Source organism: Melopsittacus undulatus, chromosome 5 (genome assembly GCF_012275295.1).
Source record: "Melopsittacus undulatus isolate bMelUnd1 chromosome 5, bMelUnd1.mat.Z, whole genome shotgun sequence".
NCBI classification, from domain to species: domain Eukaryota; kingdom Metazoa; phylum Chordata; class Aves; order Psittaciformes; family Psittaculidae; genus Melopsittacus; species Melopsittacus undulatus.
Genome location: NC_047531.1, coordinates 11,662,945 through 11,690,259, shown reverse-complemented (window position 1 = coordinate 11,690,259; position 27,315 = coordinate 11,662,945). Strand labels below are relative to the sequence as shown.

General features: G+C 40.8%; 1 protein-coding gene across 2 annotated transcripts; it reads right to left on the bottom strand.

Annotated features, from left to right (window-relative positions):
• Positions 1-12,473: 12,473 nt before the first annotated feature.
• Positions 12,474-27,271, bottom strand: ZCRB1 (zinc finger CCHC-type and RNA binding motif containing 1). 2 transcript variants are annotated; one of them, XM_034062728.1, is made up of 8 exons: positions 27,227-27,271; positions 22,471-22,559; positions 22,270-22,298; positions 16,310-16,421; positions 16,114-16,221; positions 14,568-14,677; positions 14,395-14,470; positions 12,474-13,112 (listed from the first exon to the last, which is right to left on the bottom strand). In XM_034062728.1, exons 2-8 carry the CDS (start codon positions 22,552-22,554, stop codon positions 12,981-12,983), a joined length of 651 nt encoding a protein of 216 aa, XP_033918619.1. In that variant the 5' UTR covers positions 22,555-22,559; positions 27,227-27,271; the 3' UTR covers positions 12,474-12,980. The 2 variants fall into 2 exon arrangements, with proteins under 2 accessions (XP_033918619.1, XP_005148095.1); XM_005148038.3 differs by lacking the exon at positions 27,227-27,271 and adding an exon at positions 27,074-27,212.
• Between the last annotated feature and the right edge of the window lie 44 nt (positions 27,272-27,315).

The following is a 27,315-nucleotide window of genomic DNA, read 5'->3' as shown; positions in this document are numbered from 1 at the left end:
CCTGCACAAGGCACTGGCACTGTATTCCTTATCCCTGGCCAATTTTTGCTGCATGTAAGCTCCTCAGCAGGCCTCTTCCCAGATCACTTTTGGAACACAGCTGATAAGACTGAAAACAAATGACATTTCTATGGCCTTTGATGGGCTCTACATGGGTTATAGTGCCACTGCTGGCTACTATAGCAATGGAGACCTGTGGTTTATGGCAAGGTCCAAGGTAACCACTGTAGAAATCCAGCTGTGATAGCTGCAGGAAAAGGATGGGCAGGGGTGAGAATGGATACTTTGAGGAATCACCTTATCTCTTGGACAAAACAGTTGTAAGTGGGCAAAGAACTGACCAAGAAAAGACTGGAGGAGAGATAAGCCCCTGGTGAGGAAAGAAATTAATGTGATCTGTCATAAGACCCATCAGCGAACAACTCGGACCCTTTTGGGAACACATCACCTTTTGGAGTGATCAGTATCTTGTATTATGTAGCTGCAATATGGGGTTCTCACATCGCTACTACATCTGCTTGTACAGTGTAGGGCCCAGGGACTGTGGGGGTACTCACAGGTCTGCCTCTCCGCTCTGTAAACCACTGATGGATTTTCCTCCCTGTATCCTCCACAGTAAACTGCAAAGCACCGTTGTGAAAGGGGTTATTAAATGAATAAGAGCTGGCGACGAACAGCCCCCTCTTGTGCAGGAAACTGTGTGTCATCGAGCTTCTCGCCTATGTCAGGGAAGCGAGGAGTGAAGGAGAGGTGATAATGACAGGGGCTGCCTCCAGGGAAGGAGGTGGAGACAGCACTGGAGGGGGTGCAGGGCTCAGATTGTGGCAGAGGGAGGAAAGGAATACAGTACAGCCAAATGAACAGTGGAAACTGATAAAGGTCAAACAGAAGAAGAATTTATTAGAAATGAAACAAAGCAGAACCACCAAAACCTTCAGAGCTATAAAAATGAGGAAAGGAGAAAAAGTATGAAAACATTCCCATCAAAATTCCTAAAGTAGGCACATGTTAGCATACTCGAAGAGGGAAGAAAATAACAGGGAGGCTTCGATCTTGTCTGTCTCTTTCTCTAATCTAGCCAGCAGTGTGCCCACGTTTCCACGCAACGTGACTATAATTATAAGCTGTGATCTATCAAACCAGGACCTGGAAATTTTCATCTTGTTGCCCTGCAAACATACAAGGAAGGCTGCAAAACTGTTAGAGCATTGCCTCTTCTCATCTAAGCACATTGTTATTTGGCACCACTATTCTATACATAATGACAGTCGCTGTGTTTCCAGTGAGTAGGGCTTGATAGCATCACGCAATTAGATAAGAAATGTAATGAGCATGATTGACACGGCATCTCACCCAAGCTTACTGTCTCTTGGAGTCTAATAGAAATTGCTTGCAGTTGCCTCCTTTCCAAAAGATAATCCCACACAAGGCTCTCTTTCTGGTTACAAAAAGCCTTGAAGTGTAAGAACACATTTGAAGAGCCCCTTTTTTCAGTTTTGTCACTTATTTGTGCTCAAGAGTCTGTTTCTCATTCTTTCCCCACAGGCTGATAAACCATGCTGACAGACTGGAGAGGGTGAACTCAAATGAGCCCCAAACATTTTTATTTCAGCTTTGGCATTTACTATATTGGCAATGGATGTCTCCCCTTTCCACTTCACCAGAGCACCGATCCTCCTGCTGTAAAGTATAAAAGCCAGGCTGCCAAAGAACAGTCCAAGAACACTGAAGTGTTTTATAAATGTGGTATTTGACCTTGTTAGTGATGGGAGGTTATTGATACTTAGAGGAACATCACAGATAGAGGCATAATGGAGCTTGTTGGGGGCTGTGGGAAATACAGTCTATGGCCCCAGGCTTCAACAGAGCCTTGAAAGGCAGAGGACAGTTATTAGCTTTGAAGATCTTATAACTTGCCTCGAAGGAAAAGCAAGCCTTGTTTTGCTAGACAGGGCCTTTGAAGATGAAAAAAAACCCCCAAAACAATGAAAATGCAAACCTCCCAAAAGAGCCCCCCTCCCCAAAACAGAAAAAAAAACACCACATCCTGCTTTAAAGGGTCTCTCCCTGGAATATTAAAGTGCCTGCGAACCAAACATCACCAGATCTATCATTCTCTGGGAAAGAGATACAGAATCTACTGAAAACTTAGATCAGCCAGGAAAATGATCAGGTGTGTGGATCCAGCTTTAGGGGTTTCAGTCCCATTTTTACACAGAAAGCTTTTAATAACATATTCTGCCTATTTACCAATTATCTTGTCATTGTCCCCACAGGGCAAAGCCACATAAACCTTGAGCACAGGTCAGTTCAGCTGGTGAAATCGCTGTGACGAGCAGAGGGGCAGAAGCCTATGCCAGTGTGGAAGAACCATGGGGAGAAGCAAGGACTGAGCAGAAGGTGCTTGCAGAGGTCATGGGAGGTAACTGATTAGCTCAGGAACAGTCAGGAAAGGAAGAGCTATTCTTGTTCCCATTCAATATTCAGCAGTATTAGATGGAAAGCCAAGACAGCTGGTGTCCTACGTGATGCTTGTTATTCACAAGTTTTATAAGCATATTTTCCATTCCACCATCCAAGGTTTAAAGAGAGTATTGAACAGTATCAGATTCATGACAGATCTCTACAGAACCCCAATCAGTACATCTCATCAGCTTGTCTGTAAACTACTGAGGTTACAGTAGTAGCAGTTGAACCTTGTTGTTACTATGTCAAAATACCACAGAGCTTAACGAAGTCAAGATAAACGATATCTACCACCTCTCATTTACATGTAAAATCTACACCCTTGCACAGGAAGACATCAGATTGATTACAGTTTATACTCAGTTTTACTCCTCACCCCTTTGCTCAGTAATCTCATCCAGGATTTTTTTTAATCATGGCTCTAAAATCCCACAGCTCCCATTTTCCAACACCAGCATCTGAACGTTTGCTTGTACATGCAAATTCTCAAAGACAACTCCTAAAATTGCTCAGGGTCTCTGGGTACCCCAGGAGGCCCAGCTATTTTGATAATGTCTAACTAACCTAAACACCCGCTACCCTTTCTTTCCCACTCTGATAGATGGTTGCCAGCATTACAGTTGACTCCATTAGTAAGGGCTGAAACACCTCTTGGCCTTTTCAGCTGTGGTCCTCAGGACTCCTGCCTGTTGAAGGGTTTTACCCTTCCTATGAACATAATCCTTTTTTCCTGTTACATGTACAACCCTCATTACTGTTTCTGTTTTGATTGATTGAGCTTTTGATTTTGACTCTGTATATTTGTGCTAATTGCACTTGGCAAACTGACCTAGCTTCCCCTTTTCTAACACTGTTGAAGATTTCATGGTTTAGTTAAGTTGGGCTCTTATCTCACTCCTTATCTTATTGCACTTTCAGATTGCTTGCAGTAATGCCTTTATCACAGTTTCTTGAAGACATTGCCTCTTTTTTGCTTTTGACTACTTCCCATGAGCTCCAGGTTCTCATCTCTTATTGCTTCAGTTCTGTTGTGACACTATTTGAAATTTAATGGGATCAACAGCACTTTTACTGGGTAAAACTTTCTCTGAATGAGAAAAACAGGTTTAGAAACCAGTGAGAGTGAAGAATTTCTCCTCAGCAAGGTGGCTTCTGTACTTCATATAACTTTCCTGCTTCATAACAAACTACTAACACCAAGTAAATGATAGCAGCCCACTGAGGCTCCTCCCAGTCTCTCAGTTCCCTCCTGTGATTGAAATTTGAGATGCAGTTTTTCTAACCCAGTATTCAGCTGTTTGTGGTACCAGTGAGAAATACAAACATTTGGGAACAGCCTGAGTATGGTTCTATAGAAATATGAACCAAAATATGGAATAACCATCTGCTGGTTGGCTTACACTTATTAAAAGGGATGAACAGCTAATTTTTATTTCTAATTGAAAGTACAATAAATGAACTGCAGAAGCATAAGACAGTATCTTTAAAGTCATACGAAAGTATTACAGAGATTCCCCACCACACCGTTTTCTATTTGAGAAATAAAGATAAGATTCTAAAGTGAGTATTTTCTGCCAAACATCAGCAGGTTTCCACAGTGAACTCTTAAACCCATGAAAATAGGGAGGAAAAGAAGAAAGAAAAAATAATAGAAGATATAATAAACCTTTAAAGATAATGACAGAAAAAAATATTGCCTATCAAAATACTGTGGCACAAAATACATCTTTTAAAGCCAGCTATCAATGAATAATGTACTTATCACTCAGACTGGAGGCGTATATGGAACTCATACTTGAGTATTCTCCAAAGGAACATGTCTAGACATTTGAAATATAGTTTGTTGGCCTCTTTCATCAGCTGAAGCCTAAGTATGATACATCTGTCATCAAACATGGCAGCAAACATTAGCCTGTATGATTCATTGCTGTTTTTGCTATAATTCAGATAATGATGACCATATATATTATAATCATCTCAGTGAATTCAATTTAACTCATTCATGCTATGTCAAGGAACTGTAACTGTTCTATTGCAAGAGGAGAGAGGAACAGAGATGGCAGAGGAAAGTTTCCAAGCAGCAAATTTTCTGAATTAATTTCTTGTGCCTTATTCATTATTAATACGAGTAATTTTAGACCAAAACATAAGATGAGCTTTTATTATGAGTTGCTCATTCCAGCTTGCAAGGGTCGTGGCCATTTTTAAACGTTTTATGGTTTTCTGCTTAATTAAAAATAGATGGGTGGAATGTGACAGAAGAGAACTGAACACCTCACATTGTTAGCAGTTTACTGAAGGAAAAAGAACCTGAATGAGTAAAGCCTCCTTCAGCTGTAAGCCTAAGCTTTTAGGTATTAAATTTAGTCAATGATAATGAATGTGGAAAATCAATTGTACAGATTAACTAAATGAATGGCAGAGCTGGAAAGTGCTTTTTTCCCCTTCCTTTTAAAAAGCATCTTGCAGGTGAAGTGCAATTCCAATGAGACACCCTGGAGCTGGTCTGCAGACTGGATAGAGCACATAAAACCCCACAGAACAGAAATCTCTCCACCTGAGAGAGTCAGAAATGTAGGGAGGAAACCTTCATCACAGGGAGAAGAACAGTCAGCAAGTTACGAATGAGGAAAAAACCCTCAGCATAAATCATATCAATGGTGAAGTGAAAAGAGATGGGAGGAATTTGTCATCTGGAGAAAGCTCTGAACAATAACAATCCCATGGGGGAAGGAGGGACAGGAGAGCAGGGCAGTGAGTTTAAGAGACACTGGTTTTCAGGAGCACTGTTAGGTCTTAGGAGTCATTTATTGGCTAAAGAACTCTTCAGCAATAACTGGTGACACAAAGGATGGATTGGGAAGTCATTCCTGGCTGTATTTGTCAAAAACAGCTGAGCTGCACTCACCTTTCCACACTGCTGTGAAGTTCAGCACCTGGGAAAATCAGATAACTGAGGTCAGAGTTGAATGTGAAAAACAAACCTTCACTGCAAAATCGCTCATTTCCTGTAAAAGCCTTCTTTAAACAGAGGGGAATGAATGTTACAGACCATTGTGTATGTTGGTTTGTTCGACCTTTTCTGCTCCCTTTGGCCCCTTATTCTGATGCTCGTCTCTGATCTACCAATATTCTCAGCCTCACCTGCCAATTTTCTTTTCTTCTTTTTTTTCTCCCTACTTGTGAAGCCCTCCTTCCTCTCCTCCCAAGTACAATATACTCTCTTCATTTTCACAAAGACCCTGTACTCTCTGTATTCAAGCCTCTCATGTCAGAATCTATTTAAACATAACACCTATGTAAAAAGTAGTTTACAATAAATAGTGCTACTAACAGGCAGGTGTCATTGTTCCTCAGGAGAAGCCAGTTAAAACAGGAAGATAACTTGATGTGAAGATGTGGCAAGTTCCACTTGCATTACTATAATTCATGTTATACTTCTAAGTGATAGATAAAATCTTTGCAGTTAGAATTTGTACCTATGTACTCCAGACAGCCACATCATTTTCATCCTCATAAATTCTGATCTGAAGTACTGTTAAGAGGAGAATCTATGGAAAGGAGATGAAAATGTTTAGCATAATTGATATAGTTATTCTGGATGGACATTTGGCCTACTCACTTCTTTGCCCCCCTGCCTCCTTCGCTCCTCCTCTGGCTCCCAGCCCCTAGGAGCAGGGAAGTTGCATCCAGAGAATGCTGTTACAATAATTACTGATTGCCCTATCCTTAAAAAGCAGAGTGATCTATGTGCAGTGCTCTTATCATGTTCAGATCAAGGGAATGCAGGGCCTTCGTATCAACCAGTTTGCCACTTCAAAGGTCTAAGTAATGATTGCATACATATGAAATCCCAAGGAAGAACACCACGCCAAATTTGCATTAAGATGGCAGGAGTAATAATAACATATTGTAGTATTTACTCTTAATATTCAGTGGGAATACAACATGAGTGCAGTATAGTACAAACCCTGCCATCCTAGTACAAATGACATCGAATGGAGGAAAGGTAAAAGTTATGCAAGGGCTACTTTGTCCCTGACTCAAGTTTTCCGTCATGGGCTTGACCTAAATTGTGCAGCAAATGAAGAGGATTCTGGACATTCTCCAGCAGCTTCAGCTAAATTAAATATGAACATGAATAATGCCCCGGGGCCCTGCATTCACTGGGATGCCACAGGCATGGGACTCGCAAAGCATCCACCCTTGCTGCGGAGCCGTGCTCCAGATTTTAATTAACTGAGTTTGCTCTGTTCAGCTTTTCCTGTGAAAGCCTCCCACAGTAAAAACACTTCTTCAAAACATTATGCTGCAGCAGATGAAAATAAATCTAGCTGTTGAGTTTTCAGAAACTTTCTTTGAAATAACATAATCTCAAGGACCACAATCATTCATTCCAGATGCATGGTTCATGAACTCAAAACCATCACATCCAAGTACTGCATGTTCTCATCTTTCCTAACTGCCATATGTTACTAAGTCATTTCATTTTATACGCACCCTCATGGCTCCAGGCTTCATGGACAGATGGCTCTTTGCCACCTAATCAAATTTGCACATCAAGGGCATCCCAAGTGAGGTCCTTTGTAGAACCGTAGCCTCCTTTAGTTCCTCTCTCTTTCTTGAACGTTTGCACATCAGTACAAACTTGTACTACCAAAAGGTTCATAGTTTTCAGACACAAGACACTCATTCTTCAGTTAAACACAACATAGTACAAGCAGTTCTATTCCATTCACTCTAAAAATACAATTCAGTGCCTTGGAACTTCACAGCCTACCCACACAGTCCTCAATATCCCTTTTTTGGTTCTATTCTGGGTCTCTCCTTCTTCCATAGCCACATTTGTTCATTGGGCTGAGCATGCCTGTGTCCTCTGCCATCACATACACGGTTACAATAACACATCTTTACTTCTGCAACCAAGCAGTAGCTTTTACTGAACTGTGCCAAGCTTGATGCAGTATCTAAATTTAGAAGCCTTCTAATTTTCTTTCTCTGCATATTGATAAAACTGAGTTTTCATGGATCAGCTCATCTTAATGTAGGCTCGTGTCTGTTGCCTTTGATGAACTCATAATCTGTCTCAGAGCTGCATTTGATTCTCTGGAGCATCCTATTAATCAGACAGGAAAACTCTCATATTAGTAACTGTGGTCTTTCTTCAAGCCACTCTGACCTACATCGCCTCACTGGGTTGGTTAGGCTTTGCACACACACTTCGACCACATTTTCACTGTCACAATTCCTGTAACTACTTGCTGCATTACCTATCATGTCCACCAAATACTTGTATAAGCACACATCTCATGTATCTGAATGCCCAGCGGGATCAGGGTTAGCCTAGCACTGACAAAATGTTATTTCACGATAAACAATAAATGTGCAATTCTTCAACTTAAAAAAAGATTGCTTTTACATACTGAATGTAGTGACAGGACAAGGGGTAACGGGTTGAAACTTAAACAGTGGAGGTTTAGGTTGGACATAAGGAAGAAATTCTTTACTGTTAGGGTGGTGAGGTACTGGAATGGGCTGCCCAGGGAGGTTGCGAATGCTCCATCCCTGGCAGTGTTCAAGGCCAGGTTGGATGAAGCCTTGGGTGATATGGTTTAGTGTGAGGTGTCCTTGCCCATGGCAGGGGGGTTGGAACTGGATGATCTTAAGGTCCTTTCCAACCCTAACTATTCTATGATTCTGATTCTAATGTCCTCATCTTATCCCTTCTAGGATACATTTTACAGACACCAGGACAGATTACAAGAAACAAGGTCATCTACATTGAGAGTGACTAAACCCCCCACTTTACACCTTTTTCCCTACAGAGGAACAGTGTAGTAATTTTTAATATTGCCATCAACAGCTACAGAAGAAGTCTCACCCTGTTAAGATAAACAAAGCTGTTTAGTATGAACATTTTCAGGACACCTAAAACCAGTTTTTTAACCTATACTAAAAAGAAGCAATCAGCTATTCAACACCAGTGACTTTAAGATAACACATATAGAAGAGTGTTGTCATATTTTTATAGAAGAGAAGTGGTGGAATTGTGATACATGTTATCACATAGACACTGCAAATACCGAATAGAATATAAAGCTGAAACAAAGAGAACTCTATGCTTGTTACTTCTAAATGTTCACAGTAGCACTTAATAAATCACATTTTACACGTACATTTTCTGAGGAATATAACATTTTGTGCCTCAAAAGACTACAGTGAAGCAGCGTACACAATTCACCTTCCCATGCTACAAGTCATCTCTGCAGATTAAAAAAGGGCTATCCCAGAGAACACAGTGACCCAGAAGCCAAAGATAAAGTGTTTACAATTTGTTCCAGACATCACCTATTTAGTTAAACATAGCTCTTTGTATTTACAGCCCCTTCTATTGCTCTGCTGTGGGTAGTAACCTGAATATGCCAAGCCTGCTAAACATTGGCTAAAATTACTCCGGTGTCTCATAGCTACAATTGTTTAGCAAGTGCTGCACAGGCACAGTATAACACCATTTATTATCAGTTAAACTAATCATCCTTATTACCCTTCTGTAACCCCTTTTTGCACAAGGACAGATAAAGGTCATCTTCTAGTGGCTTTGGAGACACTACTCAGCTAGCCATTTCAATAGACGAAAGGTCCCATGCCCCAGAAAACATTATTTTGACAATTTCCAAGCTGTTTTGAAGAAAAAAAAAGGAAGACAAAATCTATTAAGTGGATGTTTGCAGAAAGATCCACGTTTTTGACATGATTTAATAAAGATCAGTCTGCCACTTAATGTAATTTCTCTGTAATCAGAGCCACATTATATATACTTAAAAACTAACATTCAAATGGCTAGTCTGAGCGAGGTCCTCAAAGTACCAACCTCTCTGCTGTCAACCAACACAACTCCTCCTCCCCAAACCCCTGTGGTTTCTCTAACAATAACAGGAAGGTGTTCTACAAGGCATTTCTTATTCTTCTCTCTTTTGATAACATGGCTACATAGCATCATCTGTCTGGCCTGCAGCCATGCAGCCACCAAAGCTGTTTTCTGCTTCCTGAGCTGGTGCTTTTTAATACACTAAACTGACAAAAGCACCACTCTGTTGTTCAGGTTTTGAAAACTAATCGCATCCTATTAGCCTGATCTAAATTAGGAGCCCAGTTCACACTGTTGAGCCTCTCAGCAGCGATCAGACCCAGATGGAAACCTGAAGCCATGCTGCTTGGAGTGGTTGGGGGTGGGCATGGACAAGAGCAAATTCCTTGGCTTCAAAGAAACCAGCTCCCAAAGGGCAAACATCCAGCCCCTGCTCCTAAGCCTAAGGTGCCAGCACAGGAAGCTGGTGCTGGGCATCACCTACACATGGTGAGCTCCGAAACAGTGCCACCAGCATGGATATCCACCCTTACCCACCTAAAACTCCCATCTGTGTACTCCCTCTGGGTAGTGCTCAGGTATACCGGAAACCAGCTCCCAAAGTGCAAACATCCAGCCCTGGCTCCTAAACCTGACAAGTTCTGGCCTTTCTCCAGGATGAAGCAGCTACATCAGGGAGTACTGCAAACAACAATTTTGGATTTAAGCAAGCAGAACTGGTACTTATGCTATCCAACTTGATGGTTATCTAGTGCTAGTGTTCTGAATTGCTCACCTAGATATACTTTGTTATCCTGCCAACAAAGAACAGAAACTTAAAAATGCTACAGGAGACCAAAGTGCAAAAAATCCTGCTCCTCCAAAGTCTGTTAGGCACCAGATGCTTTCTTCTTTACCATGAGTCCAAGCCAAAAACTGTAAGTAGCGCTAATCAATAGAAGTTCAGAGTTAAGAACACTTAATGGAAGATGATTTAAGGTGAAGAATTCTAGATGCCAGCTGTTCACAGAAGCAGGCTCATTTTTATCTGTTTCTTTTTCCAGTGTCACCTGCCTCAAGTGACTTTATGCTTGGAACAAAAGACTATAGAGGAAAACCACTGGGTCAGTTGTAATAGACTAGACTGAGCTACTGCTCGCTTCATGCTGACAGAAGCAAATCCTACAGGGAAAGCAGTGAGGCAGAAGCAGCAGAGTAGAAAGATAGATCAACATGCTTCAGCTGCTGGAACCCTTGAAGAAGTACTGTATTAGGTCAGAACAGAGGTCAGTTTTGTTTTTGTTCTTTCTGACAAGACACCAGTAGCAAATACAAAACAGTAAAGTGTGTAAGAATAAAACATTCCTAGACTGTTAATATGGCTGTATATTTTACAGTTAAAGTAGTCACTAATTTAGGATATTTCTGAGTGGAGACTGTATTTAAACTGATACTTTTAAATATCACATTCCACATACAAGTCTAATACTTTTGACCCTTTGGCCCTGAAAAAAAGTCATAGCACTGAGCTCCACTACTACATTACACAGCGTAATGTCATAAAAGTTTGAAATTTGCTGCCTGCTCACTTCATTTAAGACCTCATTCTTGTAAGCTTTCAACCATTCCCAAACCAAAGTCATGGACAACGTCAAGCTGCTCCTCTGTCACATACGCTCCTAAATATGACTGCTTTGTATAGGAGAATGCGTGTCTTTATTTTGCACCTAGCTATATATTTGAACGTTTACCAGTATTAAGACTACATAATGATACATTTGAATTTACATTTTCTATATTTGGAAGAAAATCAAATCCTGATGAGCAACATGAAGAGCTGAAAATAGAAACAGAGGCCAGCTGGTCTCTTCTTTGAAGTGTGAAAGTGTGAACATGTTTTATATTGTGCCTCCTAAAAATTGAAAGTTTGACTACATGAAGTGGCCAATGTAAAAGGGTTACCACTATCACCATGTGTCTGGTTTTGGGAGTGATCACTGCCGCAGGGCTTTGTACTGTTCTCCTACTGTGTCTACGAGGCTTTTTAGCAGAATGTGACTAGAACACTACAGAGATTTAAGGATGCAGACCCTATATAAAAGATCCGAACAGCTTTAGGTGTAAAATAAGCACCAACACGCTTTGCTTAGAGACCATGACAGTTTCAAGTATACATGAAAGCTGATTTTTAAGTACGTGGGAAACTTTGTGCCCTTTGGATTTTGCCAGCAGGTTCAGATGCCTGAGAAGACAAAACTGTGATCCATGTTGGATAAAAGTATATTTAAAACCCTGTGCATAACCGTAATTATGTTAAGCACCCAAACTGCAGGCAGGAGAAAGAATGCAGTGTAAGCCCTTTTCACAGCAAGAGACTTTTAAGATCAGATTTGAGCACATTAGCATATATGCACATTCCTATCTTTAAAACATATAGCTATTCTCATTCTTAATGAAAAAGCAACAGAACTATCACTCTTAAAAAATATTAGTTATGTTTCAAGACTGAACTAATTGCCACATCACTTTCAACTTGCATATCCCATGAAGCCTATACTGTATACAATCCATATAATACTATGAAGTGTGGAGCACATTCCTAAAAGTGTGTTTAAGGCAGAAGTTCAGCATCTTAGTATCTTTTTGTAAACAGTGATTCAGAGAAAACTCCAGGAACAAACTCACCAACAGAGTTTCAAGTTGACAAGCAGGTATTCTTTATTGCGGCACCGGGAGATATGGAGGATAGCTCCTCCCAGCGTGTCCCCCCATATTACACTGGGTCACTGGGCATATTACATCATTTCCAGAAAGTTTCCTGCATTCGTACAAAAATGTGATGGTGGTCTTTAAGGGTCGTTTACTTTCCCCTACTTCATTAACATTACAGACATAGCAATCATCCTGTGCTTCTACTTATCAGTTAGTTTAAGTGCTCCCATCCTGGCTATCAGCTAGTCCCAGATACTCCCCATCCCCAAGTCCTGTTTTTCCATTCTGAGGACCTGAAACTATGTCAACTACCTTTAGGCACCACGGTCATTTTCCATTACAAAGCCATCAAACTTACCATTACTTAGAACTGATTACATTTTGTGCTTTTGTGCCTCCTTCTATCAACAGACAGATGTATTGTTTAGCCTAAAATGAGTTCACAGACTGAACCGATGTGACATTAATTTATTATATTACTGCATAAAGAGTTAAAAGACTAGTACAATGCTTAAGGCTGAAAATCAACCCTGTGCCCAGGAACAAGATTCATATGCTACTAAACGACTGCTTCCAAACATACAATAAACAGACCAATACCTAAAGATTCAGTGGTGGTGATAACAGTGATGCTAAGAGACACTCATCTTAGGGAAAAAAAATCTTAGGAAATCCTCTTATGAAAGACTGCACTTGCAGGGGTTGAGTCTAGATGCTAACTGCAAAAATCATTCTCCCAGATATTTTTCTGGTTTTAACTGTAGAAACACATAATTTTCTTAAGAGGCTGCCTTGAAAGGTGAAGTTTGGAAAAAGTGAGAGATTAAAAGACAGGAGGTTTGGGGGACAGGGTTCAGTAAATTCCTTCAACACCAAGACAAGTCTGTATTACAGAGCGCTTTACAAAATGTACACTATATATATATATTACATACGCATATAAACCAGCATTATTTCAGTCACTAAGTTCTTCCTCATCACTGAAATAAGCACTTTTCTTAATCCGTGGACGTTTTGATTCATCTGAAATTGAAGACTCCCCTGCAGTCTGCACCCATCTTTGCTGTTCTTCCTCAATTTTGGCTTGCTACAATGAAAGGAAAAAAGTATTAGGTAGGATTAAGAAAAAGTACAATGCATTACATAAATAATAATGCTAATTATAATTTAATTTATTGAATTAAAGAATTCAAAGAGTTTATCTCAATTTCCAGATAAACTGTGTAATGAATGCACTAGAAAACATTCATGAAAGTAGTTCTTGTCTGCAAACAGTAGGTATTTTGCACCAGTGCAGGCCACAGGGTGCACCCTCCATTCTTAAAGAGAGGAACTTTGCCCATGGCAAACATAGAGAACTATAGAGCAGCTGAGATCTGAAGCAAAGAATCCATCGCATTTTAAACAGACATGATTGAATCAGCTTTGTTCCACTAGCAAGTCTTCTGTTAACTTTTGCAATCATTCATGCAGGAAATGAACGTCTTCAGGGATGTAAAGGTTTATTCAACTAGATGCTTCCTATTTTTACTGGCAAATATGATATTCCAGTTAAAATCTTTGGATGGCAAGAGAAATGAGAAATTTCTTGGCTTGTTTATATTTATAGATTTTACTTCCATTGTGGAGTTTTCCAGTTGTGGCAGGATAACTATGCATATTTGCATTGGGGATTTTTTTGGACTATGTCATCTAAATGTTCTGCACTCATTAGAGTCATATTCACAACAAAGCTATCTTAAAAGCTCTTGAAGGTTTTTTTTTGGAGAGACAAGGGTATACAAGGGGACAGCTGAGAACCAGGGAGCCGAGAAATTTGAAGATCAGGTCAGGCTTGCTCTGTGTAGAGAAGCAAGAGCTTGCAAAGAAGTATTGAAGATAGTCTGACAGCTGTCAGACCATCTATCTACATAACAAAAAAATGCATTATGTTTTGAGAAAAGAAGTCCATTAGAGACCACAATGGACTGCATGAGGCAAAGGAAATGCTCCAGAAATAGATATTGCTGAAGGACAAGGTAGTGAGTGAAGACAGAAAATATACCTAGTCATTTATACATGACTTTTTCTGGATGCTCAGTTAACAGAGTAAAGTGGGATCTGTGGACCAAAAACCTAATAGAACATCACAGTGGAGATGACAGGAGGAAACTAAGCAGCAAAAGAGCTTGAAGGACAAAAAAGAAACCTCTAATGCACAAACACATCAATAGTGAAAACAGTAAAGGGAGAAGAAAAAAGAAACCACCAAGTGCCCTGGGTTACAGAGCAGACAGTCCTAGGGCTGTATCTCAGAGCTTTGCAAAGCAGCTCAGAAAGGTAGAATTGCATCTAAATAACAATAAATATGCACTGCTTTAATTTTGTACCTGAAAAGCTATGGCTTGGCTGAGACTATCTAGAGCAGGGTCTTCTCCTTCCTCTTCGCTTTCTTCCTCCTCCTCACTTTGTTGTGCAAAGAGAAAAATATACAGATCTTTAAATGTTCAGTATGAAAAAGCTTCCTAGAAAAAAGTAGTAACGTGTCAATAAATATACATACACTTCTTCTGGCTCAACTATCTTCTTTCTTTTCTTCTTTTCTTTTTTTTTTGGTGGCTCCCGCTCTCCTAGCATATTTTTAGGACACGCATAACTTAAGTGTCCTGCTTCCTTGGAGAAAAAGAAATATTGCTTAACAGAAACCATTACAAACAACTATCTGTTAAAACATATCATGAGGAAAGTTAACGTAAGACAGTTCACAGGGGAAAAAAATGGAATCAATTAGTAAGATAAATGGAATGCTGAATTAGCACACAGAAGACAAACTCTTCTCTATAAGCTTGCCATGGAAACGAAGAGATTAGTGGTGATATGCATATTTAACTGCAAACTGAGAACAAGCTATAAGCAGTTTTTTTTTTGCTACTGCAATAGCCGAATACACTACAGCACCATTTATGTTCAAGTCAAGATACAAACCTTGGCATTAACAGTTCAAGAAATAGGAGCGAGTCAACATTTCTGCTCTAAAAGGTGTTATGAACATAAATCAAGGTTGTATTTGACGTTAAATACTACCCAAATCTGAATCTCCCATGCTATAACATTTAGGGAAAGTGAGGATTTGCCTAAAACTTAAGATACGCTACTGTATAAAACCAGTTGTTTTCAGTATTTATTTTACTGCCAGTGATACCATGAATTTCCAAAAGTATAACAAAAGCAGGTATTTTGAAGGAGGTTTTCCTTCTCAAACAGCATCATACTGATACTCAGATCAGGATGCCGATCAACAGGTTAAGCAGCAATTACATATACAATCTTCCCTCCAAATCTCAAATAAAAGACAAAAGGTGTACTATCATTCTTGAAAATGGTAAAATTGCTCCCTTAGTTGGTAATATCTACAGCAAAAAATAATAATTTAACAGCATGGGCAGGATTTAACAGCAATGGCCAAACTGAAGAAACAAGCCAAGAACCTGTGTTGATTTTGGCTGGGGTACAGTTAATTTTCTTCATAGTACTTAGTATAGGGTTATGTTTTGCATTTGTGCTGGAAACGGTGTTCATAACACAGGGATGGTTTAACTATTGCTGAGCAGTGCTTGCACAGAGTCAAGGCCTTTTCTGCTCCTCAGCCCACCCCACCAGCAAGTAGGCTGAGGATGCAACAAGAAGCTGGGAGGGGATACAGCCAGGAAAGCTGACCCCAATTGGCCAAAGGGAGATCCCATACTATATGATGTCATGCTCAGCAATAAAACTAGGGGGAAGTTTGGTGGAGAGGATCTGACTGGGCATTGATTGGCTGGCAATGAGCAATTGTTTTCATTTGCATTACTATTCTTTCTCGGGGTTTATTTTTCTCTGTTATTTTTATTTTCATTACAATTTGTTATTACTACTATTTTATTTCAATTATTAATCTGTTCTTCTCTTAACCAGCAAGTTTTCTCACTTTTACCTTTCCCATTCTCTTCCCCCTCACCCTTCTGGGGGGGGGTAGAAATGAACGAGTGTGGGTCTTATTTGCTGGCTGGGGTTAAACCACAACAGGGTCAAAAGATGGAATATATTACTTAATTTTTGGCTTTACTCACCCCACATTCGTAACATTTAGACTTATCAAAGTAGTTACGCCTGCGAATGAATTCTGCTGCTCTTCCATTATCAATGGCGATACTTGCTTTTATTACTCTTCCAAACAACTACAGCAAATTAGGAACAAAAAAAATCAGTGAATATTTTGGAACTGTAAACCTAACCCTCCTGCCAGAACAACTGTCCACAATTTACCTGTTTGTTATTAAGTGCCCGAGAACAGTTCTGTGCAGATTCTTTATCCAAAAACAAAATAAAGGCAACTCCTTTACTCTTCCTGGTGTCTTTCTCTTTCATAATAGTAACTCTGAAAACATATAACCACATTGTTGAAACACTGAAATTACTTCAGAGACATTTCTTCCTTAAAGATATAGGTGGGATCTTAGCTTTGTTATATAGCAAAAAGGAAAAAGCATATTTAACAATAGAAAGGCTCACTTAAATAGAAATTCAAAGGAACACCTAAACTGGCCATGTGGCCAGCATGGCCAACAGTGTCCTGGAGTACATCCAGAAGAATGTGATCAGCAGGTTGAGGGAAGTGACCTTCCCCCTCTACCCAACCCTGACGAGGCCACATCTGGAGTAGTGCCCCGTTCTGGGCTCCTCAGCACAAGAAAAACAAGAAACTACTAGAGAGGGTCTAGCAGAGGGCCAGGAGGATGATCAGGGATTTGGAGCTTTGCTTAAGAAGAGAGATTGCAGGAGCTGAAAAGGTTTAGTCCAGAAAACAGAAGACAGAGGGGATCTCATTAACGCATGTAAGTCTCTCAAAGGTGGGTACCACAAGGATGGTGCCAGAGTCTTTTCAGTGGTGCCCAGTGACATGACGAGGAACAGTAGCCATAAACTAAAACACAAGAAGTTTCACCTCACCATGAGGAAGAACTTCTTTACAGTCTGAACAGGCTGCCCAGAGAGGTTGTGGAGTCTCCTTATCTGGAGACATTCACAACCTGCCTGGACACATTCCTGTGTAACCTGCTCTAGGTAGCCCTGCCTTGGCAGGAGGGTTTGACTGGATGATCCCCAGAGGTCCCTTCCAACCCTAATGATTCTGTGATTCTGTACAGATAGTGGAGATGATTTTTAAAGAATTATTCCCTTGGATGACTTGAAAAAGAGAGAACATACTCTATAGACTTGCAGATGACCTACCTGTGGAGAACTACACATACTGAAGGTGAAATTGAGGAGTAATGTTACCACTGTTATCATTGCTGAAAACCACAGTGTCTTGAACTGCATTTAAACTGAGGAATTTATGTACATGTAAGTCTAATCAGTTAAACAGGTTCATGATTGGAAACGATAAATACATACAGTATTGTTCTACAAATATCTCTAAGTGGAATTCAAGCAGATTGTAGATGCATGTGTTATTTTATGTAACATACAAAAACAAATCTTCACCCCCACATTGGAATCAACAGCTCCAGCAGCACACCAAGAAACTCAAGAAAGCTCTTAACCCAGTAAAAACAGCAGACAAAGAATGACAAGAGGTGAAGGGGTAAAGTGGTGGGAATTCTTTCAATCTTAATAGCAATTGTATTTAGCCCTAGGAAACAAACCAATAACAAACAAAAAAAAAGTACATGTTAAAAAAGTAGGGAATAAGATATTCCTTGCGCCCACCATGGACAGAATAAGGTCCATCCATAAGGCAAGCCAAAATTGTAAGTAGTAATGGAGCAATTTTAAAAAACCCAAACAAACTGCACTCCAATGCAGAAGGCCTACCAGGGAACCTCCATACATAACAGATGACCTACATAGTAAAAAGTGCATTAAATAAAAACTCAATACAGAAAGCTCAATTTACCCCCAAACACATGCACAAGAAAGAGCTTGGTACAGGCTTTTTACCAAAGCTTCCTGGACAAGGATGTATCTAACTGAATGTACTGAGATAAAGAGCCAGTAAAACTGATTTTACAACAATACTATTATAATTCTTTCTTCAAGTTTTCCATCAAGATTTCCAAATAAGCCCTACTATGACTGTCAGGCTTCTAACGGGGATATTGAATGTACCAGTTAATAACACAAGCATAGAAAGAAACGAGCATTTCCTCTTCAGGAATCTGCTTAGTAAAGTTCCATGTGATATAACCCTAGAGGGCAGGGGGGGCCAAGCCCGTTGGTTGATATTCAAGGATCACCTACTGCAAGCTCAGGGGCGTTGTGTCCTGACTAGAAGGAAGTGCAGCAGGAGGGCCAGGAGACCTCCTTAGATGGGTAAGTTGCTCCTGAGGAAACTCAGAGGGGAAAAAAGAGGCTTATAAAAGGTGGAAGCAAGGATAGGTGACCTGGGAAGATTACAGGGATGTTGCCCAGGAAGCAAGGGACCAGGTTAGGAAAGCTAAGACCCAGTTAGAATTAAATTTGGCTGCAGATGTAAAGATAACAGGAAGCAATTCTATAGGTACATAGCGAATAAAAAACAGACTAGGGACAACGCGGGCCCTCTCCAGAAGCTATCAGGAGAACTGGCTACACAGGATTTGGAGAAGGCTGAGGTTCTTAATGACTTCTTTGCCTCAGTCTTCACCGGCAAATGCTCTGACCAAGTCTTGGAAGGCAGACGCAGGGACTGTGAGAATGAAGACCTTGGGCCCACTGTACATGAGGATCTGGTTCGAGACCATCTTAAGAACCTGAATGTGCACAAGTCCATGGGACCTGATGAAATCCATCCGCAGGTCCTGAAGGAGCTGGTGAATGAAGTTGCAAAGCCACTGGCCATCATATTTGAAAAATCATGGCAGTCAGGTGAAGTTCCTGATGACAGGAAAAAGGGAAATATAACCCCCATTTTCAGAAGGGGAAAATGGATGACCCGGGGAATTACAGACCAGTCAGTCTCACCTCTGTGCCTGGCAAAATCTGGGAGCAGATTCTCTTGGAAGGCATGCTAAGGGACATGAAAAACAACAAGGTGCTTGGTGACAGCCAGCATGGCTTCACTAAGGGGAAATCCTGCCTGACCAACCTGGTGGCCTTCTATGATGGGGCTACGGAACTGATGGACAGGGGTAGAGCAGTTGATGTCATCTACCTGGACTTGTGCAAAGCGTTCAACACTGTCCCACACGACATCCTTTGTCTCTAAATTGGAGAGACATCAATTTGATAGGTGGACCACTCGGTGGATAAAGAACTGGCTGGATGGTCGCACTCAAAGACTTGTGGTCAATGGCTCAATGTCCGGCTGGAGACCAGTAACAAGTGGTGTCCCACAGGGACTGGTGTTGGGACCGGTCTTGTTTAACATCTTTGTCGGTGACATGGACAGTGGGATTGAGTGCGCCCTCAGCAAGGGCCGATGTTTGCCAATGACACCAAGCTGTGTGGTTTGGTTGACACGCTGGAGGGAAGGAATGCCATTCAGAGGGACCTTGACACGCTTGTGAGGTGGGCTGATGCCAACCTCATGAAGTTTAACCATGACAAGTGCAAGGTCCTACACCCGGGTTGGAGCAATCCCAGGCACAGCTACAGGTTGGGCAGAGAAGAGATTCAGAGTAGCCCTGTGGAGAAGGACTTGGGGGTGTTGGTCAATGAGAAAATTAACATGAGCCTGCTTCAGTGTGCACTCACAGCCCAGAAAGCAACTGTATCCTGGGCTGCATCAAAAGAAGCGTGACCAGCAGGTCGAAGGTGGTGATCCTGCCCCTCTACTCTGCTCTCGTGAGACCTCACTTGTAGTATTGTGTGCAGTTCTGGTGTCCTCAACATAAAAAGGACATGGAACTGTTGGAACAAGTCCAGAGGAGGCCATGAGGATGATCAGGGGACTGGAGCACCTCCCATATGAAGAGAGGCTGAGAAAGTTGGGGCTGTTCAGCCTGGAGAAGAGAAGGCTGCGTGGAGACCTCATAGCAGCTTTCCAGTATCTGAAGGGGGCCTACAAGGATGCTGGGGAGGGAATATTCATTAGGGACTATAGTGATAAGACAAGGTGTAACAGTTTAAAACTTAAACAGTTTTATAGACTGGAGATAAGGAGGAAGTTCTTTACTGTAAGTGATGAGGTACTGGAATGGGTTGCCCAAGGAAGCTCTGAATGCTCCATCCCTGGCAGTGTTCAAGGCCAGGTTGGATGAAGCCTTGGGTGATATGGTTTAGTGTGAGGTGTCCCTGCCCATGGCAGAGGGGTTGGAACTGGATGATCTTAAGGTCGTGTGCAACCCTCACTATTCTATGATTCTAAGCATGACAAATCTTTAAGAAGTATTTTTTTGAGCCCTAGAAAGTCTGATTTCTCAGTGAACAAAGCAAGCTAAAATCATTACAGCCAGGGTGTACTGGGGTGAGAAATGGGAGTACAGAGAAAAAGTCCAGAGTGATTTTCCTGAGCCAAGGAAAAAAACAAAAGAAATCTATTAAAGCTTATTTAGTTAAGTTAAAGTTGACCTTGATGGCATCACAAAACTTTTTGTAAAGTTTTTTAAAGTCCCTGAACAATGACTCTACAGAAATCAAGCTAATATTTGAAAAGACTTTTCTTGGGAATCAATGACTAGTTACAAATAGGAAAAACTGATCTTTGTTAGCCTCAGTTTTGTAGTGAAATGGGATACCAATAGACTCCCACAGTATTGACATTGTTTATAGTCAGGTCAGGCTGCAAATGGGTGAACAGGAAAAAAATTTTGCTAGATAAAAAAACCCATGGTAGTATTTTACACATGCCATTCTACGAGTTTCTGCATTTGGCTTAACTTCTGGCAGTGACTAGACGAAATTACAATAAAAAGTAAGTATCAGTAAGTGATTACTTTGCAAAAGAATATCTAGATGGGGGAAAACAGTTACTGGGCAGCAACAATTGCAAGTTCTAAATGAGCTCCTTTCATACAGGTCACAGTGCAGAAAAACACCATTTCTGTTGTCTATGACAGTAAAAAGAAAGGCAAATAAAATACTAGAAAGCTGCTGTAACACCTTTGAAATAAGCAACACATCATACATCCAACACCTCATACAATTCTGATTCTCCTATCAAACAAGCTCAAAAGCCAGGACAGTAGCAGACTCCTACCCCCAAACACACAGAGTACAGGTATATTACCAAATGATAACAGGGAGATCAGCAGTGTCACATTTATGTACAACAAGCTCATCAATGGACAAACACCAGTACTACTCACACCTCTGTCATGATTTTTCTAGATTGGTAGTTCAGTGAGCAACTAAAAAAGGTCACACACCCCACCCTGGAAACAATAATGTCCAGTTGTACTGGTTGCCTGTCTGTCCAGTTGCCTGTCTGCCAGAGCCCTACGTAAAGGTTTTTCCCTCAGTTAATTTTTGTAAAAGCCCTACAATTTCAGAAAAAGTTATGTTTTTTCTTGCCGTTTGTCACCTGACGCACACTCCTGAGAGTTGAAAAACTTTGAATTTAGCTCTGTGTCTCATGATTATTACATCAGCTACTAGAAGTTAAGAGTAGATATTTGCTGGTGTAGGGTTAAAAGCAAGTCTTGAGTCTGGTTATTATGACCAGTTAAAAAATAAAAAAATCAAGAAACAAAGCAAGCCAGCAGATTCTTTATTGTGTCAATCCTGTCTACCGCTTGAACATGGAGGCAGGTATTCCCAAGTACTGTTCATGAATACCTCACATATTAAAAGCTGTTACTATGCAGCCTTACACCTAATCTTCAGTATAATACTGAGCAGTCACAATAAGTCCTTCTAGAACTGCAAACGGAGGAATTGTATATGGTAATTCTGGGAACTGTGGGAATTGTGATGTCTAGTTCACATAAGTAGAAGCTCCCACTTTTACACTAATCCGCTTGTATCTCAGGCAGTGTTTGGGGGAAAGGAAACAATGTTTAAAAGACTAATATTGTTTCAACTATTTAAAAGAAAAGAGCACTGGTATATAACAACATTCTTCTTGCTCATAAGAGGTGGGTAGCAAACCTGTCCCAGCACAAATATTCTTACATCATGCATGTAAACACAAGAACTTCCAGTTGTTAGATTAAATTTATACTTCATTCAAAATTTATAGCACTTCAATACAGTTCCACATTTATCCCTAAATTATAAAAAGCACAAGGCTGTCAAGTGAAGCAAAGTCATTAAATCCTTAAAATAAAAGCTACAGAAATAGCAGGCCATGTCAGGTCACTTACTTGACAACTTTCCCATACTTTGAAAATATCTGAAATACAAAAAAAAATTGAAAAGGTTTAGCAATAGATAATTCCGTTTCCCTAGTAATAAATTTATCAAGACAAACTTTTCTAAGTAAAAGCTATATATCAGTATTGTATTTACACTCAAAGTTGTTGTCAACAACAACTTTGATCAATGCAGCTCTTAAAAAAACTTACCCTGTAGAGATCGTTGTTTGTCAAAGCAAAGGGTAAATTGGACACATACACCGTGCTTTTGCTTGGTGCCAACCCACCACTCATTTTTTCTGATGAAAAAAGAAAGAGAGGATTTAACTTATATTCAACAGAGAAAGCAATTAAAAAAGAAAAAAAAAAAAAGAAGCAGTTTCAAAACTTCAAGTTGTTTTTCAAACCTAGCCCGGGCAGACATCTATTATAAAGTTGCAGGAAAGCATAGATTTTATTCCCCTTTCACTGTTTTACATGAACTTCATACATTCCTTCCTCCTCTCCTGGGTCCGAAGTATATTTTTGCTGCATGTGAGTCAATTTGTAAGTCACGAAAAAACAGGCATGTCTGCACTTAAAAGAAATCTCTGCTGATTTGTGCAGTAAATAAAGCCTTAGAACCATTTACCAAACATTATGGCAAATATAGGAAATAATTGACCTTTGTTCCCTAAAGCAGAGACCTAATTATTGAGGGTAGGAGTGGTGAAGATACTACATTGCCTTTGAAATGTATCTAAGATGCTAAAGCAGCACACACTTCCTCTTGCTCAGGAACTGCAAGTGTCCAGAGCTGATCACAGCACGTTACCTAGAGACATTCCCCCCACCAACTTCTCCTCCTGATCAAGAAGCTGCTCTACACCAAGGAACAAGGGAAATCACAAAGCCATTTTCATTTCCAGTGTCTTTCAACTTCTTGAAACTAAGTGTGTCTGAAAACAATGAATCAATTCAAAACACTGTTAAAACTGCATACACATCATCTAATACTAGGTGAAGAGTAACTGAAGTAACTTGAAAAAGAACAGCCTATGTTTTTCCCCATGTTTGGACATTTCCCAAAATTTTAAGTGGTGCTAAAGTCTGTGCAAAACATTTCTTTTCCCTTTGATCCATTTTGTAGTCACGGCTCAATTCAAGAAGCAAAATTCAAGATCAGAATAAAGCACAGTCCTTGGGAGAGAGCACACCAAACACATTCCCTATGCAGTCTATTATCTCCTTATCCAGTTTCCTCCAGCCTTATTCCTGCTTCTTGGCACCTCTAGCCAATTCCTGAGGATCAAGCCATTTCTTCAGCAAGACCACCTCATTTAAAAAATGAAGACAAAAGCTGATGAAGAGATAAAAGAAACTAAAGTATTAAAAATCAACATCTGTCACAATACACAGTTTCTTAGGGGGATGTTTTGGTAGTGAGTCTGAACAGACTGCCTGGCCAAGTGCCAACAAAATAACTAGTATCACATTCTAATCTGGCTGCGGTTATTTTCTGGTATTTCATGATTCAGTCATCTGAAGACCTGATATTCCCAGTAGACACGGCTTATCCAAATGTTTTGCTTCTCTTTCCTGACATGCTTACTGTATTGCAATTCATTTGAGTGGCAGTTTCCAAGTGACTGAATTTTGAGGTTTTCCATGTCCAGAGACTGGGTTTTTGGCATAAGCAGAAATGGCAACATAAAGGTTAAGCAAACGAAAATAGAATAAATTTGCAGTAAAAGGCCACACATTGCATCTGGTGTTACGCAGAGTAGATTCATTATCCCAGATTCCTTGCTGCTTGGCATTAGTATCCTTGACAAGCCTAATCAGACTGACTTGGCAACGTGCCATGTGAATAGATGGCCTGAAATGCAGTTATCCAGATGTACAGTGGATACAAAAGATTCAGTAAGAGCTCTGCATTATGGTATATTTCAAATGCTAATATATTGCAATAGCAGAGGAGGAAACAGCAGAGGTGAACCTCATATGGCCATAGACAGCAATTTAACTCTGCCTAAAAGACAAGAGAAGCTAGAGCACCTTGTAATAGATGAAGCAAGCACCTTACTAATGAACAGATGCCAGTGAGAATGGCATGATTGGAGAACAGTCAGCTTACATGCTCCACACCATCACAGTGCAATCCTCTGAAAAGAATGTGATATGTCACATGAAGATTACTACAGGTCTAATTTAGTTGATAGGAAATTATTAATGAATGAAAGCTACAGAGCTCCCATTTTCAGTTGCAAACTGCTTTCTTCAGAAGCAAGCTGGGAGTGTGGCACCCTGGAGTGCTGGCTGCCAGACAGCTGAGGCAGAGCTTTGTTTCTACTTCCCTGGACAAATATAACTGAAACAGTCTTGCTGCCTTCGACTGCCCAAATATTCTTAGCAATTCTTACCGTTTAGGACTACTGTGCCAGGATTTCTTACTTGTAATGTCTGACTTGCCAAGCAGGCACAATTTTAATAAAAGACAAAGTACAGTAACTGTAAGGCTATCACCATGGTTATGTTTGAGATGGCAATGGTTTACATTTAGTACTCCAGGAAAGAATATTTCCACAGATCTGCAGGAGGACTTTCTCTTCCAATACTAAGGGGTCATTGGGATAGTTCATAAAAGTCTTATTTAATCCAGCAGATACAGTTTTGCCCAATGGTAACATCTGGGTCATTTATTGGTCTACTTAAAAGCCTGGCCTTCCTTACTAGCTCTTCTGCAGAACATTGAAAAATAATATTCTATCAAAAGCAATCTCTCAAACAGCTTGAGCATGTAAACATGCAGATTTCTGGTTAACTGTTGTGAATACAGTAGTATAAATGTCATTTTAGATTCAACCACTGGCACAATTCTTCCCACCACCAGAAAACTTAAAACATCACACGCTAATTTTTACTCTGCTATAACCAATCCATTAGCCTTTTAAACCACCATGAAGCCCCTCTGGGGATACCAAGTGACAACACCATATGAACAATAGCTCCTCCTTCCCTTTATTTATGGATGCCAACCCTGCCAGACCAGCTTCATATTGACTGGTCTGTTTTCCAGCTGGGAGGCAGGCAAAGGGGGGAAGAAAACCTCCTAGTTCCAGCTTTAAGCTAACCATCTAGATGGGACACATCTCATCTGCAGCCTCATCATTACAAGGCTCAGAGACCTCCATACTTCAGGAACTTTCTAACTTTATAGAACTACCCAATACAATTTTAACATTTTCATCATATTCTTTCTGCTTGATCACCAGTCTCTCTGCTCTATAGGTTTTCACTTCCCAGGCTGAAAAAAATACTCCCTTCCCTCTGCCCCAAAACAACCAATCTGAGCTTTCTACTTGCTGCAGGGGACTTCCCTGAGAGTCATGCAGGGCTGGCTTCTATACCCTGCTAGAACTCTCCAACAAATCATAACATTTCTGTTTTGCACTGAATGATCACTGATCTTCAGGATATACCTGGTTGCTTAACTTTAAAGCATGAGCTGGAAGCCTATACATTACCTCCATGGGGTTGAGCACAACTCCCATTGATGTAATAGCCTCTCTATGGTATTAACATTTTCTTCATATATAATTTTCACATATTAACATTCAGGATAGAGTTGCCTCTCATTACAAAGACTTCTTGAAGTAATATTTATTATATTTTCTAATAACTCAAAGAAGCCATTTTTTAACAAGAACCATCTGTCAGTAATGATTTAGACTCCTGGAAAATATTTTGGGTACATGAGTATGTTTTGCTTGAATCCAATATGCTTAATGCAGTATCTGTCACTCATGTTGAAAGCATCACAAGAGAAGACAATGACTACTTTAAGTAACTGGATTTTCTACTATGTCCCAGAACACAGAAGGATACCAACAAAATAGTTCAGATACCTCTAAAACATCAAGTGAATTTACTAATACTTTCATCAACACTCAAACTTAAGCATGAACTTCTGTTTGTGTGTGTTTTTAAGTGCACAGCAGCAAGGTCATATTTGTGATTTAGTCAATTAAAGTGACTCACAAATCATCATGCTCTCTCAGGATGACTAATTTGAGTTCTATTTTGATCCTTAAAATCAAAACATGTTTCTTTTCCCCAATTTAAGAGTATCAACAGAATTTAGACCCACATCAACAACCATTAGTTGCCGTGGGAACTTGGCTCAAATTTATATCAAAAATCTATAGTAAATGAGGAGTTCAAACAGATGTTCTCTTTGGTCCAAGAGAAGGGTATTAACCACTTCCTACAACTCTGTCCCACACAAGGGGCATGTAGTAAGCTATCAGAGCACAATCTCTTTTTTCTTTACATAATCACTTATATAGTACAGGGCAAACAGAATCATAGAATAGTTAGAAAGTACCTTAAGATCACCTAGTTCCAATCCCCCTGCTATGGGCAGGGACACCCCACACTAAAAACCGTGTCACCCATGGCTCTGTCCAACCTGGCCTTGAACACTGCCAGGGATGGAGCATTCACAACTTCCTTCGGCAACCCATTCCAGTGCCTCGCCACCCTCACAGTAAAGAACTTCTTCCTTATATCTAACCTGAACTTACCCTCTTAAGTCTGAAGCCATTACCCCTTGTCCTACTACTGCATGATGAAGAGTACCTCTCCGGCATCCTCATAGGCCCGCGCAGAACGCCACAACCACACAACCTCCCCGCCTGCAACCACCCGCTCCAGCCACCCACTGAGGCCTCGCTCCGGCCACCACCGACCCACGGCGAGAGCGAGCCGGGGCTCCGCCTCCTGTATCCCGCAAGGGGTCGCAGCCCCCGGCGCAGCTCCGGCCCCGGCCTACCGGTCACGGCGGGGCTCACCCCGCACGGGCACCCATGGTGCGACGCGACAACGGCCGAGACGATGACAGGAAGCGAAGCACCCCCCCCCACCACAGCAGCTCCAACCGCCCTCTCGGCACCACGGCACTCTTCCGCTGACGAGCGACACCCACCCAATAGCTGATGGCAATGGTGGAAGGGATACGGATATTTCCGATGACGTCAGGGGAGCGCCGGAAACGGAGGGACTGGTGCGGCGCTA